This window comes from Priapulus caudatus, unplaced genomic scaffold (genome assembly GCF_000485595.1).
Source record: "Priapulus caudatus unplaced genomic scaffold, Priapulus_caudatus-5.0.1 Scaffold244, whole genome shotgun sequence".
NCBI classification, from domain to species: Eukaryota; Metazoa; Priapulida; class Priapulimorpha; order Priapulimorphida; family Priapulidae; genus Priapulus; species Priapulus caudatus.
In genome coordinates, this window is record NW_014577305.1 from 225,671 (window position 1) to 241,133 (window position 15,463).

Genomic DNA, 15,463 nt, shown 5'->3' on the forward strand with positions numbered 1-15,463 from the left:
ATACCCAGCCATATATCCCATATGCGCTACATACCCAGAGAGAAAGAGAGAGAGAGGGAGAGAGAGAGAGAGAGAGAGAGAGAGAGAGAGAGAGAGAGAGAGAGAGAGAGAGAGAGAGAGAGAGAGAGAATAGTGGGTCGGAGGAGAAAAGATGGGTGCTAGAGGGAGAGATAGTATTTTCCATAGAAATATAATATAGTCTCTCTATATATTTCAAGGGTATTTTCAAGGGTATTTTCACGACTATGTTATTGCGAACGTCAATAGCAGGCACCACAAGATGTACAAATGAATATGACAACCGCAAATTATACAGTTTAATATATAAGTTACATTTCGGATTACAACACGAGATATGTCACATGTGAACATTAAATGCATGAAAAGAGCGTCAGGCTTGTGACCCTACCTTTATATTTATTTTAAAAAGGTATAGACCACCTGTACATGTTTCAACATTATACATTCCCAGTAGACATGTATATGCAAACAAAACGTCTAATTTCGAACATGTCGAGCCCACCACGTAACAAATGCAGATTACGACAAAATGCACCAAAAATGCTGTTTATGGTTCTTGCTGTTACACTGCGAAGAAAACGTGCAAGTAACAGAAATGAATAGCGTTAGCATAATTGAAAGTCCCGTGCCACAAACCTACAGACATAGACACGTAATACCATAGATATATATAGAAGAATATCTATATCTTCTTCTATATCTATGGTAATGGTAATACCAGTTGTTGACTATGTAATGTTGACTATGCAATTGTTGACAATGTAACACGCGGGTTAGAAACTTACACAATGTATCTAACAAGCGTGGACTTTCTGGAGTTTTCCAATTATTTCATATTTGATATTAATTGTAGTTATATGCATGCAAATTATTTGCTTATCAACGTGATTTTTCATCTACTGTGCTTCACATTAACAAATGTAAATTAACTTACTTGAACTACCCCTCCAATATACACATAAGACGACTGCAATGATGCAGTATGAATGTAATGGGCTTACACTTTTTACAGGCATTTAATAATGCTGAGATATAGGCTAACTTACAGATTGAAAACTAAATTAAGTAAAATATATCAATTCACAGATTTCTCTATCTGTTATGGCAAATTATGGCTATAACCTTTTACTTAACTCGTTGTGTTTTCATGGTTTCAAAACTATAAGCAACATTAGTTCGTCTATATATTGATAGCAATATTTAAGAGACCATACATGTATACTATGATAAAATCACTTCTTGCTTAAATACTACTTAAATAGTTACGTACTTCACATACCAAACGTCTACATTATCGATAACAGTGAGTTAGACCATGAACATATGTATATCTCATATCACGAGACATATGTTCATGGTTAGATGCTACTACAATAAAACCATGAGTGGTACTTTATCAAATTTAATTTGACTAGGTACGATGTAGCATTACTTTCTGGCATTGCTCATTTCTATACGTGTACATTGAAGACAACCTACTTTTATCAGGTACTATTACAGGACATTCTTGAATTTCATATACACGGGCATAGGCCTATATATGGTCAGATAAAAATACATTTTTTACATTTAACTGCACAGATTTACCAAGATCAATTGATAATTAATAACCATGTCCATTAATAATAAAAATGGTAATTAAATGTTATTTACCTCAATCGATACATTGCAAATACTTTCATACCTGTTGTTATTATGGCTACACAGCTTCCTACATGGTTCTGACCATTTTAGAATCTCATGAAATTCAAATAACTGTGAATCATGCCAGCAAAGGCAAGACAAGGCTCACATAGTTTAACAAGGACTTGAGAACTCTAATCGCCACTTGTATTCTTTACATATTGATAACACTAAGGCATACGTGTGAGGGTGTGTAGATACACAAAAACAAACTTCAGTTGTGTGAACGAATAATCCAAGCAGCCCCGTGAAAACTATCATAATGCTGCCAAGCATTATACATGGTAGTGGCGTAATACCTTTGTTCCCGTAATTCATGGTCGTTTTATTTTACATTAGAATTTAAAATTGCCAGAAATGCATTAACGCATTAATGCGTAACAATTGTACCTACAAATCTGTACATGCCAATAATTAGACCAGGTATAAAAGCACTGAAATGTTACAGAGAATGATCAATTCCAAATGCAACACAGTACATTTTAATGATATGGTTGATAAATAATAGAACTTAAGCAATAGTACATGTGTAATTTTATGTTTATAAAGACACACTCCAACCTATGTTAACTTACCTGGTCTGTTTACATTCTTACTATCCTTTGGTTTCACACCAAACATGGCATAGTAAAAAAAAATATTTAAATGAAAATTGCAAAAAGAACATGCCAAGCCCAACTTCCATCGATCACCCCAGGTGGCACTAGAAACATTTGGCATCACTTATAATTCTAAACACAAAAAGAAATTGGTAGTGAAAGCCCAAAAAGTGTAGTCCCTCAACCTTCATGGAATCATCTCATCAGCTTTTTAGCAAAAAACACGTGCCTTAAAACACAATCTTTTGGGTTAGCAATTTACAAAAATAACATGGCAAAGCAATTGTTCAACAGCAATAAAACCAGGAGAGTGACCATACTCGCATAAAATAACTTAGCCTCATATTTGCCACAAAATAGCAGCATATCTATACCATGTGGAAAAGGAATCACTCTGGAGGGATCAACAAAAAAGGCCAACTGTAATACATTGCCTGCACGTGTAGCATCTAGGACAGCGTGGCTCGTGAGGCAACCATGAGTAACCTGAGACCATCTTTGCTCACGAAGCTTCAGCGAGACATCCGGGGCAGGGTCATCCACGAGATCTCAGTGACGCTGCAGGTGCGGCAGTGAGTCGCGTGAGACAGAGAGGTTCATGGGGGTCGCAGTGAGGCTACGGTCGTTACGGCGAATCATCCGAGATAGGCCCCCCTGAATGCTCCCCAGAGTGAGCAAGCTCGGTCATCGTGCTGTCACCTAACATGACCTCTTCACTATGCGTGACCTTTGGGCAATGTGTGTGCTCCGTGCCGTGTGTGACCTCTGTGCCATGTGTGACCTCTGCATCGAGCATGACTTCTGCATCAAGCATGAACTCTGTGCCGTGCGTGACCTCTGTGTCGTGCATGACCTCTGGACTGTGTGTGACCTCTGTGTCGTGCATGACCTCTGGACTGTGTGTGACCTCTGTACCGTGCATGACCTCTGGACTGTGCGTGACCTCTGTACCGTGCATGACCTCTGGACTGTGCGTGACCTCTGTACCGTGCATGATCTCTGGACTGTGCGTGACCTCTGCACCATGCGTATCATCATCATTATCCTGCTGGTCAGCTAGGTCCTGCAGCAGCCTGCTGATTGTGTGGCTGATTGGCTGCGTCGGTACAAGTGACATTGACGCGAAACTCCGCGTGTCATCTGCAAACTGCGGTAGCTGGTCGGGTAGCTTAAAACCTGCGTTCAGCCCTGTGTCAAATAGAGAACACACTGAGCTAAATACTACACATACGGCACCATTACCGCTTCATACTCTGAAGCGAGACTGAAGAATAAGCCAATGGCAACGTGAGTATTTTAGAGTAGAGGTTTTTACCTGTATACTCTGCATATGATTATATTCACTCACATTACCACCACCATGAACCAAAACCAAGAAATCTGTATGCACCCAACTATTACTATTACTCGGTCAGTGCTACAATATTACATCATGAAGAAAACTCACCTGTTTTCTGATAGAAAAGAATGTAAGCATTATTATGGTCTTCGTATTGTGGCTCCCTCTTGGTAAGGGTGTCATCATTACAGAAAAACCACTCATCAGATAGTAGGTGCTTGGTATAAGATGTATAATGACCAGCGTTTGGCCCTACAATCGAGGAGATACGGTACGATGTAAATTAAACCCACAAACCTCAGGTTCAATCGTAAAATTGAATTGTGAAATGGTTATGCTATACACATGCTAATTATGTCTATTATAACACACTCAAGGATTTTTAAACTTTAAATGTATGTTGCTAACAACTACGAATAAACTATGCTTTACAGAGTAATGGTTCCACTTAACGCTGTTTTCATATGTTGGAAAACGTGCCTGAACAGGAAACATACCTCCAAAATGGCAGACACAGCTGTGCAGATCATAGACAAAGTCGTTTTCTTTGTGCGTTGCTGAAATGAACTGTGAGAGGTCTAGCTGCTCCAGAGGGAAAAGGACCGTGTCTTCCAACTTCAGACTAGTCAGGTCATAAAACACAAACCTGACAGCAAATATACAGAGAGCATTATTTAGAATAACAAGCAATGTACTAAATATCTTCCAAACCAAATCTCTTCCCTTTCTCTTAGAGGTATTGTCAATATTACAAGTTACTGAGTGATGCTTGTGACGTATACAGTCACAACATACATTAAACTGACTAATATAGAGCAAGATTAAACACAACTATATGTGACAGCAGGAATAAGATAATAACAGCCTGTTATCTTATTACTGGTTATATCCATAACGAAATTCAATTTACAGTACTTGTCAACCAACACCTATTATTGCATGTAATAACAATAATTATATGTAAAGAAAGCATTATATATTAAACAACACTACACAGCCCTGTTTGACATCACCTTCTTTAAAAATCTGTTTTTAAGCAGGTTAGTTCTTTGCAAGTTTAGATTGTGGTTAGGTCATTCTAAATGAATGAATAAATAAATAAAAATATATATTAATCCACCACATATACATTAGGTAGAAATGATCTCAAAGCGTTCATTTACACCTGATATACACTACATTTGCACCTATTTGTGAAACTGTTGTGCTGTGCATTATGTCAAACACCTTTTTAAATAGATGATAAGTGTAGGAGGATAACGCCAAATGGTCATCGTCTTCTCTGCTCTTTGGTTTTGCTGACACTGAGGGCAGTACCAAGGGTTATGCTCATCCAGACTCTCACTGTAATTAGTAAAACATCCAATATAGAATTCAAATGACAATAACTATTACATCACCCTGAAAGTTGAGAAGGTAATGCACATGTAATTGCCTTCATCTCTAACGTGATGGTATAGTTTAGAGGCCACACACTTTTAGTCCCTACAATCAAGCGTTCGTAAGATATATCTGATTGAAAATGATGATCGTTTAGCCTAGTCTTATCTCGTCCAATTGCAGAGATTATTGCTTGTGCACGAACTATAAAATGGCCACATATAGACTAACACAAATGTGCACACATATACACATTCACAAGAGACAGATAAATGATTCTGATTAGTTTCCATATTGGTTGTCATAATGCTAATGATATTAATAAATATCAATAATAAAAAAATAAAAAAACAAGATTACCACAAGCCAGAGAGCAGAATGTTACTACTATCTACACGGATTTACAAATATTATTAATGAAGGCAGAGTTATAAGCAATGACAATAACCCTCCCCCAACCACTGAGAAATGTACTGCTCCTCACTGAATAGGAAACAAAAACAAAACAAAAGAAAACTGAAAAGGAACTGATAGAGGGACGCGTAGAAACGCAGCGACACCTTTCGGAAAAAGCCTCAAAGCAATCCTGAAGGTCTACGGGTTTCTCGCCCCTCCGGTCGACGACAGACTTGTGATCGGCGCAACTCGACAGCAGCTCGGCGATGCTGGCGACGGGGTCGATGAACGTGACGGTCAGGTGGTCACCGGGCATGAAGATCACCTCCGCGTCTCTGGACAACGGGCAGCCGGGGCAGCGGCGAGTGAACATGCAGCGTGAGCAGTTCTGACCCTGTCGTGAAAACTGCGCGTCAGAGGCAAGTGCGAGACACGACCGGACACGGGTTATCACCTCGATTATCATCTATTATCACATTATATTATATATTTACCTTTATTTATTACCTCTGCCAGGGGCGTGGCGGAAGTTATGTTTTCACCGGCGAATGTTTGAGTGTTGGTTTGTGTGTTTGTGAACATGCACGTTTCAGTTCACTTCCGCTAGGTGTGCTGGCTATAGACTTACAAACACGCAAACACAGGCTAAGAGGCAACCACAGTCCTCCTCCACCTACACGCTCACACTAATCCGAATCCAATTAATTATTTAATTAATTAATTAATTAATTAATTTTTCCACTTGATTAATTAATTAATAAAAAATTCCACATTGAGAGAATTCAGCTGCCATGGCGGAGGTCTGTGCTCTCCGAGTGCTCTAGTTAGTTTTTGTTATTGTTGTTGTTGTAACAGAAGTTGGATTATTATAGGTGTCTGTGATTGATCCTGTACAGACAGCCCAAGCCTGCACTACACGTGTGTTTCTACATGTATTAGGTACCTGTGCGTCAGTAAGACTAATGGTAAAGTCCTCTAGATGAGGCATCAGGCTGTTCACGTAGTCATAGAGCTTCTGTGGAGTGAGCCTGCCGGGCAGGTATGCAACCCTTGGATTGCCAAACCGCGTGAATTTCTTACTGCCGGCGGACTGTCTTCGGAAAACTATACACATTGGTATAGTCCTGAAATCACAATGTGCAATGCTAATCAAGACTGTAGTAGCAATGTTAGCATGACATGCATACACAGTTAGAAAAAGGAAATTATATTCCATTCAATACGTATTGACATACAAGGTACAGTGATTAAAGTCTGTCAATGATAGGAAATAAATGAAACACATCCCATAGCAAGTCTTCACGATGTACATGAGCCATCACCTTATCTTTGGCTTGTAATCAGCTAATTTGTGCAGAGGTACATATGCCTCGGGCCCAATCAATTCGCTGCAGACTGGGCAGGGCAAATTCGTATCTCCATAATGCTTGCACGACATCTAAAAAGATTCAATATGTAATCAGTTATTTAATAAAAAACCTATCCTTTTCCGTTAGGCTTGATAACCATTGTGCTAAAACATTTTTTCAAGCTTTGAGATAGACAAAACATCAAAATCCTACGATAGTAGAGACAAACGTTACAGCGATAAGTGACAAACGGTTACGTTGGTATCGGTTTTGAATCATCCGAAACGTCACGCGCTCACGAACCGCACGTCCTACACGATTCGCTGCGGTTTACCTCGATGCAGATCTGGCACAGCGTACAGCCACACTCCGCGTGTATGAACAGCTCAACGTCCGGCTTTTCCTCGAGGCATATTGCACAGGACCGCCACTGCTCGATGTGGCGCCCGCTCCGAGACGCCGCACTCGTGTCAAGCACTGCCGTGCCGCCGCATCCCTTGCTGCCGCCGCTGCCACCGCCAACGTCCCTGCTGCCGCCGGCATCGTCGGGGTTGTCGCTAGACCCGCCCGGTTCGCCATCGCAGCCCGCCTCGGACGACCGACGCTCGCGCGAACTGCCGACGGGGTCGGGGTCGGGGATCGAGTCGACGCGTGGTGGGGACGGGAGCGTCGGACTGCCGGCGACTGGCTGCAGCCTCATCTCGAACGCGTGGATCGCGCGCGATGCGTCGTTGACGAGCCACAGCAGCGTGCCGTCGTCCTGGAAATGCCGCCAGCCGACCGCCATTAGCTCCGACCGCGAAACACCCGACTCCTTGCATTGCAAACCCGAAAATCTAACACGCTGGGAAATCGGGGAGGAATTCTAATGCTACGCTTACCACACGATACAATACTTACCCATAGTGTAATAAGTTAATTATCAAGAAGTGCTGTCATTCTAAAACTGACACTGGCCCTCCGACTGTGAGCCCCACTTATATTGCAAACCCAAAAACTAACACGCTGAGAAATCGGAGAGAATTCCAATGCTATACTTTCGATAAAATACAATAATTACTCAAGGTATCTTACTGCTTTAAGATAAACTGTCATGTACAGCAAAATTCCCAGGACACAGGTCAAACTGATTTAAAATGGGAAAGCAGATAATGCAGTTACATGCGCGATGTGGTAGTGACTTACCAGAAATCTTGAGACGTGGTTTTCAACCACCTCAGCAAGTATGATCTCAAGCGAACCATGGTCCTGTTCTAGCACCTCCAGCAGAGAAATTTTAAGGTCCCTTACGTTGTCCATCTTTTTTAGTGTTAGCAAATATCTCATTGGTTGTTGTCCATCACAAGGTTGGAATATCACAGCTAGAAAATCAGTACACTCAAATTACATCGAGTAAATATGCCATTTTCAGTGAATGAAAATCTCATCACAAAAACACATTTCAAGGGGCTTTGATACATGCATATGCAACTCCCAGTGTTTCAACTAGTATGTATGTTGAACAATGTTGTACGATGTAATGAGTAGAGCACTACTGATTGCTAAAACCACTTAATATTTAAATGAAACTTGTTATAATAAATGTATATCCAGGTTTGACATGTCACAAGTTTTGCCACGAAACAAATAATGAAACATGCATATACACATTTAATAAATATTGTATAAATACTGTAACACCTTATGGCAGTCAAGCACGTGTTAATAGACATGTTTATAGAATGAACCCGTATATATAGGACACCTTTTTCATTTCCCTCTTCGTCATACAGTGAAACCTCTTCTATGAAACGGACACCTGTCTATACAGGACAGACACTTTTACAGTTTTCCTCGAGTGACCCTTATATACAGGTTCGACCATACACAAAAAACGTGTGAATCGAAGATCGAAGAAGAACAGAAAATCGTAAACAACCAACTGCGACAAAACGCGTCAAGCAGACTCTTCACTTTGCGAGCGACGACGCACCATGCTTTTGAACTGTCCCTGAAACGTGTCGACGACGACGGACTTGTGCTTCGAGTGGTGCTTCCACCACGCCGCGTCGGCCTCCTCCGCGTCGAGGTCGGTCGTGGACGGCTGCGTGGTCCCGCCGCCGCCGCTGCTGCATCCCACGTCCTCGCTGTTCTCGCACGAGACGTCCGACGTCGCCACGGCGACGCGGTCCGGCGACGACTGCGGCGGCGCGCGCACGGCGTTCTTGAAGCGCTTCTGCAGCGCTGCCGGCACCCTCTCTTCGCCGTTGCTGTCGCCGTCGTCGTCATCGTCGAAGCAACGGTTGCGCTTGCAGTTGTTCGCGGTGAATGCGTTGCCGAGTTCAGCCGCCGTCGTCGTCATCATTGTCGCCGGCTTGCCGCGCGGGTCGGCCACCACGTCGGACCGCCGCGCGTGCAGGTTGACGTCCTTCACCCGCGGGCAGGGCATCATCTTGCAGATCGTGCACGGGTACGTGCCGCCGTGCAGGTTGTCGAAGGTGAGCGGCGGCGTCGGCGCGGGGCGGCCGGGCGAGCGCGCAAACTTGTCGCTGTGCGTGACGCCGCGCGCGTCCTCGGTGACGAGCACGTTCGTGTTCGCGACCTTCACGTCCTTCCGGTAGAACTCCTCGATGCCCGCCGGCAGGATCCCCTCGGCGTTGTTCGCCGCGAGCTCGTTCTTCTCGCGACCGCCCGGTGGCGGGGGCGGCACATCGAAGAGCTTCTTCGCGTCCGTCAACGTCGCCACGCCGGCGCGCTCGTTTCTGTCGACTTCCGGCACCGCGGGGATTGCTCCCGGGAAGGTTCCAGAGAGTTTATCCTCGGTGGCATCAGGAGGATCGATCCCGCCGCTGCGGTCCGTCGAGTCGAGCGCGACTGCGGACAGCAGGTTGGATTTTATGTCGATCATCGTGACGCCGAGGGACAGCTGAGCGTCGGAGCTCTGCACGGAGACGGACGACTCGTTGCTGTCTTCCTCCATGTCCTGCCGCTGTGCCGAGCACGTCGCCGGCGAACGCTCGACGGCACAGTTGTTGTACGTGCATGCGTCCTGCGGCACTGCGGCGGCGGCGTCGCAGCACGCATTGCCGTCGTCCGGCGGCGTGTCCGGCTGGCTCGATGGGTGATTAGACATGAAGCTCTTCGCAGACGCAAGATTGAGATCTTCGTGCAGCGAATCCAGCATGAGAGCGAGAAACTCCTGAGAGTCGTGCTGCAAGCAGGCCAAGAAGAAACGTCAGCGCAGGTAGGCCAGCGATGACTGCCAGAAAAGTGGGAAGTCATATACCGATACTAGCGTTTTACCACCAATATAGATCCTAGCTTGTATGCAGAGAAATCAAAGTATGGATAGTACTCGAGTTGCGAATGTATCGGATACCAGATTGTCATTCTTAAGTTGAATGCTGAGAACTTGAAACACTATTAGGAGAGCAGTGGTTTGGTTGGTACATGCAGCTCTCTAGTTGAATAGTGGAATATATTGAAATAAGTTCGGATAGCATCATTCGTAGGCACAGATGTGCGTAACTCGTTAACAGACTCTGGAAGCATGAGGATTAAACCACCCTCACCTGTCGACAGCCGCTGAACTGAGGAAACGTGTTTCCGAGGCAATTCTTGAATTCGGTCGGCGTGATCGTGTACTTATCCCCCTTCCACACGCTGACGACGAGCCGCGCCAAGTGGCCCGTCAGGGAATCCTTTGTGTTTGCGTCCATCTCAAAGTCTTCAAGAAAGTACTTCACCAACGCACTGCAGTTCAGCAAGCACTGTAGAGCAGAGTTCATGTAGCAAGTGTTCCCAAGGTTGCGCAGTCCACACATGCCTGGCACTATGGCACGATCTTCTGCGTAAGAAATATTCATGAGTTAAATGGACGCCCTGAACCTACCTCTCAAGATATATTTTGTTAGCTTCAATAATATATATATATATATAGAAAGAGAGAGAGAGAGAGAAAGAGAGAGAGAGAGAAAATAGACACACGGAGAAAGAGAGTTATACAAAAAGAGTTAGAAAGGCAGAGAGTGGGTGCATTATAGAGAGAGACATGGTGATTTAGAGAATTTAAAGGTTACATCAAATTATACAAAGTCAAATGCACACTGCTACATGTCGAGTTTTATTTCTGAGCTGAACAATTTACCAGAATCGTAGAAGTGAAGCATGCTACTGTCATCAGCAAAGATGGCATCTTGAGTAGGACTGCTGTACGGTGCTGCAATAACGAAGACGTCGCTCATTATTACTACGACACATTCTTACTCGAAAAACATCAAAATTATAAAAACGTTTCATAACATATCATCAATAGTCATCATGAGACTACAAGATGAGCTTGAAAAATCAATGTTACCTGAAACACCAAGGTCCAAATTAGGCATGTCAAGGTCAGGCATGGTTTCCATGTCATCGCGATCAGATTCAAACATGCTACCCATCCACATCACATTGGACGATTGCCCATTAAAGTCTTCGGGAAACATGTCTTCGGTTGGAGCATCCACAGTGCTGGCCTAATAATGAATAAGATGTTACCACGTACATAACATATTAAGCTAGAACAGGATGGAACATTTTTCGTCATGTCATCAGAATACATAAAAATACAACACCAACCTCTTATTTTAGCACTACATTTATGGTCAACAGGGCAAAATTAGTGAGTTCAATAATATTAGCTATCACTATACGCAATATAGTGATCAAAGAAAAATAATTCTACACATGTATACAGCAGTGTTTTTTTTTTAGTTTCCTGATACAACCATAAATCTACTAGCACAGACACAGAGATCAATTCAAGCACATTTGTCCTGCAGGTGTCAGGGAAGCCATCAGATCTTATCAGCTTACTAATAGTCATTGCGAACCTCAACTGCAGATATCAGCAGGAGTTTCTTCCTAGTATAATATTCAATCTACATCATCTGGCAGTCTGACAAGCAGCAACAATAATACATATATCTACACGTCATTTGCGATGCTAATATGTAAGCACAACAACCAACCTCTTTTAGTGCTTCTGAATCAATATCACATTCAGAAGCATAATCATCAACATTGAAGTGTGTCTGATGGGATGAATAATCCATACTAAGGTGACTGCTGAAACAAAATTCTACTGTTAGTTACATGTAACATTTATATTCAATGCTTTCATAACTTCAGCTCTATCAAATGGCTAATGAGAATCACATACATTCCAGATTAAAAATGGTTTTTACTGTTAAATGATGAAGCCAGATGTTGCTAGATTGGAGAAATCAAGCGAAAGAAATTTCAAAAATTACGAAACTCAGAACTGAGACAAGAATAGGTCTAATCTGACTCGACTCGAGTATCAGTCTCATCTAGTCTCGAGTGACAGAGTCATCTAGTCTGAGATATACTAATATTGAGCTGCTCTGACCATAAAGGGGAATCTAGCACATAGAGGTCTATGCCAACAAACATCCTAATCATTTTCAGTGGGGTAACATACCAAACTGCAGTGTCAACTGTTGATTATACAGCTCTAGTCCCACTTCTTTCCCAGTAACATGCTTATCAGTGATGGTATCATTGTGGGAACTTCACTGAATGAGACTTGGACCTTCAAGACAAAAAATAATAACACCGAAGTATTTAAAAGTCAAATATCCAATTTTAATATTTTATAACAGTAATATTGATATGAAATATTGTGTAAGTACCCTCATACTCCCTCTAGTCTATAGCCTAACTCAATCTCTAAGTAAGAATTTTATATACATTTTGCCCCTGTATCTAGGGAAAAAGAGCAATTAAATAAATAGCCCATTATTTCAGAAGTTTCTCGCATAAGTCAAAGATATCTTAGTTTAAGCATTTGCCACCAGAGTACTACACAGAAGTTCTACACCTAGCCCTAGGTGGAAATTTTTGCTGTTTGACAAAAATCTTTGTTTTACTACGATGCTCACGTCCAGTTCAATGCTCCATGCTTTCTAGCTCTAGTACTATAGCCCACGTACATTGACTGCCGCAGGGCTATAGCACATTGTCAGCTGGAAATAGCATCAACACCGGTTCCTAAAGTTCCCACGAAAAATCGCTTTACAAAACGCAAAATGAGCGGGCTTTTTAACACTTATCTATCTACGTGGACATCTCACCTATCTTTTTGAACACTTTACACAACTTTACACCATGTATTTATCCTTTTATTCCACAAAGTAAGCACTACTGACAATTCATTTTCAAACGATATGGTGTGCGCACGCGTGACGTCACCGGATATGTACGCAAAACACATGGCAGCTATGGGGCATGTATATACAATACCGGTGACGTCACGCGTGCGCACGCCATATCGTTTGAAAATGAATTGTCAGTAGTGCTTACTTTGTGGAATAAAAGGATAAATACATGGTGTAGTTGTGTAAAGTGTTCAAAAAGATAGGTGAGATGTCCACGTAGATAGATAAGTGTTAAAAAACCCGATCATTGTGCGTTTTGTAAAGCGATTTTTCGTGGGAACTTTGGGAACCGGTGTTGATGCTATTTCCAGCTGACAATGTGCTATAGCCCTGCGGCAGTCAATGTACGCCGGATATAGTACTAGAGCTACATGCTTTCATGATGACAAAGCGAACAAGGGAAATTGCAGAGCTTTGTAGTATAAATTCTCACTGGACTTTAGCTCCAAGAAACGGTATTGCTAGGGTTAGAATACCGTTTCAAACCTTGGCTGCAGCTAAACACGTAGTTGCCTTATTTGCCAAGTATCGCCAAAGAACACTACACATGTGATATACCAAATGAATCAGTATACGTCCAACTTCTTGTAACCATCAGTGCGCTACGATGCGCTGGGTACTTACGGGGTTACAGCGACTTTTTGAGACGAATGCAACAAAATTTATTAATTTGCCGCCATGTTTGCTATCATTCCGACTGTGACTAAAATCCGTAATGGATCGAACAAAAGAAATTAAACGATCTGCGGTCCTCATGTAAACCACCCCTACATCCGAGAACATGTCATCTAAGGTTTTTACAAATGGCCCAGACATTTGTGAACATCGTTTCACTTGCTTTGGTGTGTAATTGCCGTGAGAGCCATCGTGCAGCTATTGTACTATTTCTGTAGTATTTTCTAGCGAGACTTTTCCGTTTCGGGTTTTCCGTGCCTCGCTAAACATGGCGGGTAAAGCTGATTGAAAAGTTGATATGCTGTGAGAATTAGCAGATTATACCGTGAATTAAGAGATACATTCTAGTTTAGAAGCAGGACAACTGTGAGTTAACGTTCATATTTCAAACAAGGCAAGTCAAAGGTGGTAATAGAATAGTTTTATTTGAGATATACAGAGTTATTCATCTAGATATGAAGAGGTAATAGGTTTTTTATATAGAAATATAGACAATCTGTCGCACAGCCTGGTCGGGCTAACTGGACTTGTGTTATTTAACGTTATATCCTTATACTTGTCGGTGTCCCATACACCGGAGATTATTAGTAGATTATTTTATTAATATTACTTATTACTATTAGGGGCAAGGCAGTGCATCTCAGCCATCTGCACCCACTTAACCAACTGTAGTTCTGCCAGTAACAGCACAGGCACTTGAAGCGTTATATTTAACTATATATTTAACGGCTATAGCTATATTGGCGGTAGCTATATATTTAACTGTCGCCGTGCACAGCACACGACCCCTGCGTATATATTTTATTGAAATGCTTCAAGTGCCTGTGGCTGTGAGTAACACTAAGTAACAGTACTCAGTAAGACCCTACGTCAGTAGTGCATAGTACTAGTAGTAGTACTAGTAGTTATAGCCCAAGCAATCCACACCAGGTCGACATCTCGCACCCTGAATTACCTGCCCTCCGCAACACTGCAACTTCTGAATAGAAATAGGTATAGGCCTACTGCAGTGTAGCAGAAAAGAGTAAGAAGACTAATGCCAGTGGCAGTGTGTAGCAAGCAGTGTACTGTGTAGGCCTACATTACATTAGCGATCCTGAACTTATCTAAGCCGTCTACTCGTACTCCACTACTTTCCTAGTCACTAGTGCACTTCTCTGTCTAGTTTTCTATCCTTAATTCCACATGGACTTATGTCATTTACGTGCGACTAGTTCACTATTGGTACCTTCAATATGTTGAAATTTGCCAGAGAAAAGGATGAAAAGAAGCACCAATAAATCCTCATAGCATTTCCTTCCATTTCTACACAAAAACGTATACAGGCTATGTGGATTTCGCGCTATCTCACGAGACGCACCCCCCTCCAGCCCTCCATGACCGATGATAAATTAGACTGGTTCTCTTTCTCGTCAATATTTAGTGTATTGTTTAGTTAAAGTGACAGGGTGGTTATCTAACAAACATCAGAACAGGCAGTGTTCGTGGGATGTAGCGCGCATGGCGTAAAATGTTGTTGTGTATCTTCAAGCTAAAGTAGGCGTCAATCTAATTATTAATAGCTTCAAGTAAAAAGGTAAAGTAGAGACGGAAGAGACAGTGCGTGTGAAATATCAGTCTCCGATCGCTAATAGTTTGTTGGTACGGTGCATGACTGCGAGTGGGTCCTCGAAAAACTGAGCTCGAAAACAGGCCCGTTGACAACGGCGTTGTAACTTGTTTACATGATGTGACAATTCAATTTTTTTTTTTTTTTCAAATCATTTATTTTGCTCATCAGCAATTTACATATACATTCAATCAATCAAGTTGTAAATAATA

At 42.3% G+C, this 15,463-nt stretch overlaps 3 protein-coding genes across 4 annotated transcripts in view; 1 reads left to right on the forward strand and 2 right to left on the reverse strand.

Moving 5' to 3' along the window:
• Positions 1–289: 289 nt before the first annotated feature.
• Positions 290–8,125, reverse strand: LOC106807940. 2 transcript variants are annotated; one of them, XM_014810455.1, is made up of 10 exons: positions 7,953–8,125; positions 7,102–7,527; positions 6,741–6,856; positions 6,362–6,542; positions 5,583–5,812; positions 4,870–4,986; positions 4,140–4,288; positions 3,751–3,894; positions 3,319–3,491; positions 290–3,282 (listed from the first exon to the last, which is right to left on the reverse strand). In XM_014810455.1, the coding sequence occupies exons 1-10, from the start codon at positions 8,091–8,093 to the stop codon at positions 2,929–2,931; spliced, it is 2,031 nt and encodes a 676-aa protein (XP_014665941.1). In that variant the 5' UTR covers positions 8,094–8,125; the 3' UTR covers positions 290–2,928. The 2 variants fall into 2 exon arrangements, with proteins under 2 accessions (XP_014665941.1, XP_014665940.1); XM_014810454.1 differs by having other exon boundaries at positions 290–3,491.
• A 578-nt stretch (positions 8,126–8,703) lies between these two features.
• Positions 8,704–14,966, reverse strand: LOC106807936. The gene is made up of 7 exons (XM_014810451.1): positions 14,871–14,966; positions 12,232–12,342; positions 11,759–11,855; positions 11,104–11,263; positions 10,894–10,965; positions 10,319–10,593; positions 8,704–9,957 (listed from the first exon to the last, which is right to left on the reverse strand). The coding sequence occupies exons 3-7, from the start codon at positions 11,840–11,842 to the stop codon at positions 8,704–8,706; spliced, it is 1,845 nt and encodes a 614-aa protein (XP_014665937.1). The 5' UTR covers positions 11,843–11,855; positions 12,232–12,342; positions 14,871–14,966.
• Positions 14,967–15,093: 127 nt separating this feature from the next.
• LOC106807953 (negative elongation factor D-like) overlaps positions 15,094–15,463 on the forward strand; it is a 15,459-nt gene continuing 15,089 nt past the window's right edge. Inside the window, exon 1 of the mRNA XM_014810477.1 lies at positions 15,094–15,218. The gene's annotated coding sequence lies outside the window, so the exon portion shown is untranslated. The remainder of the gene's footprint in view (positions 15,219–15,463) is intronic.

Excerpts from the sequence above, each read along its gene's own strand:
- LOC106807940 (XM_014810454.1), bottom strand. The coding sequence starts at position 8,093 with ATGAGATATTTGCTAACACTAAAAAAGATGGACAACGTAAGGGACCTT. Across the intron at positions 6,543-6,740 it reads GATTACAAGCCAAAGATAAG|GACTATACCAATGTGTATAG; the intron begins GTGATGGCTCAT and ends TTGTGATTTCAG. Across the intron at positions 4,289-4,869 it reads CTTATCATCTATTTAAAAAG|GTTTGTGTTTTATGACCTGA; the intron begins GTGTTTGACATA and ends ATTTGCTGTCAG.
- LOC106807936 (XM_014810451.1), bottom strand. The coding sequence starts at position 11,842 with ATGGATTATTCATCCCATCAGACACACTTCAATGTTGATGATTATGCT. Across the intron at positions 10,594-10,893 it reads GCTTCACTTCTACGATTCTG|AAGATCGTGCCATAGTGCCA; the intron begins GTAAATTGTTCA and ends TTTCTTACGCAG. Across the intron at positions 9,958-10,318 it reads AGTTCAGCGGCTGTCGACAG|CACGACTCTCAGGAGTTTCT; the intron begins GTGAGGGTGGTT and ends GCCTGCTTGCAG.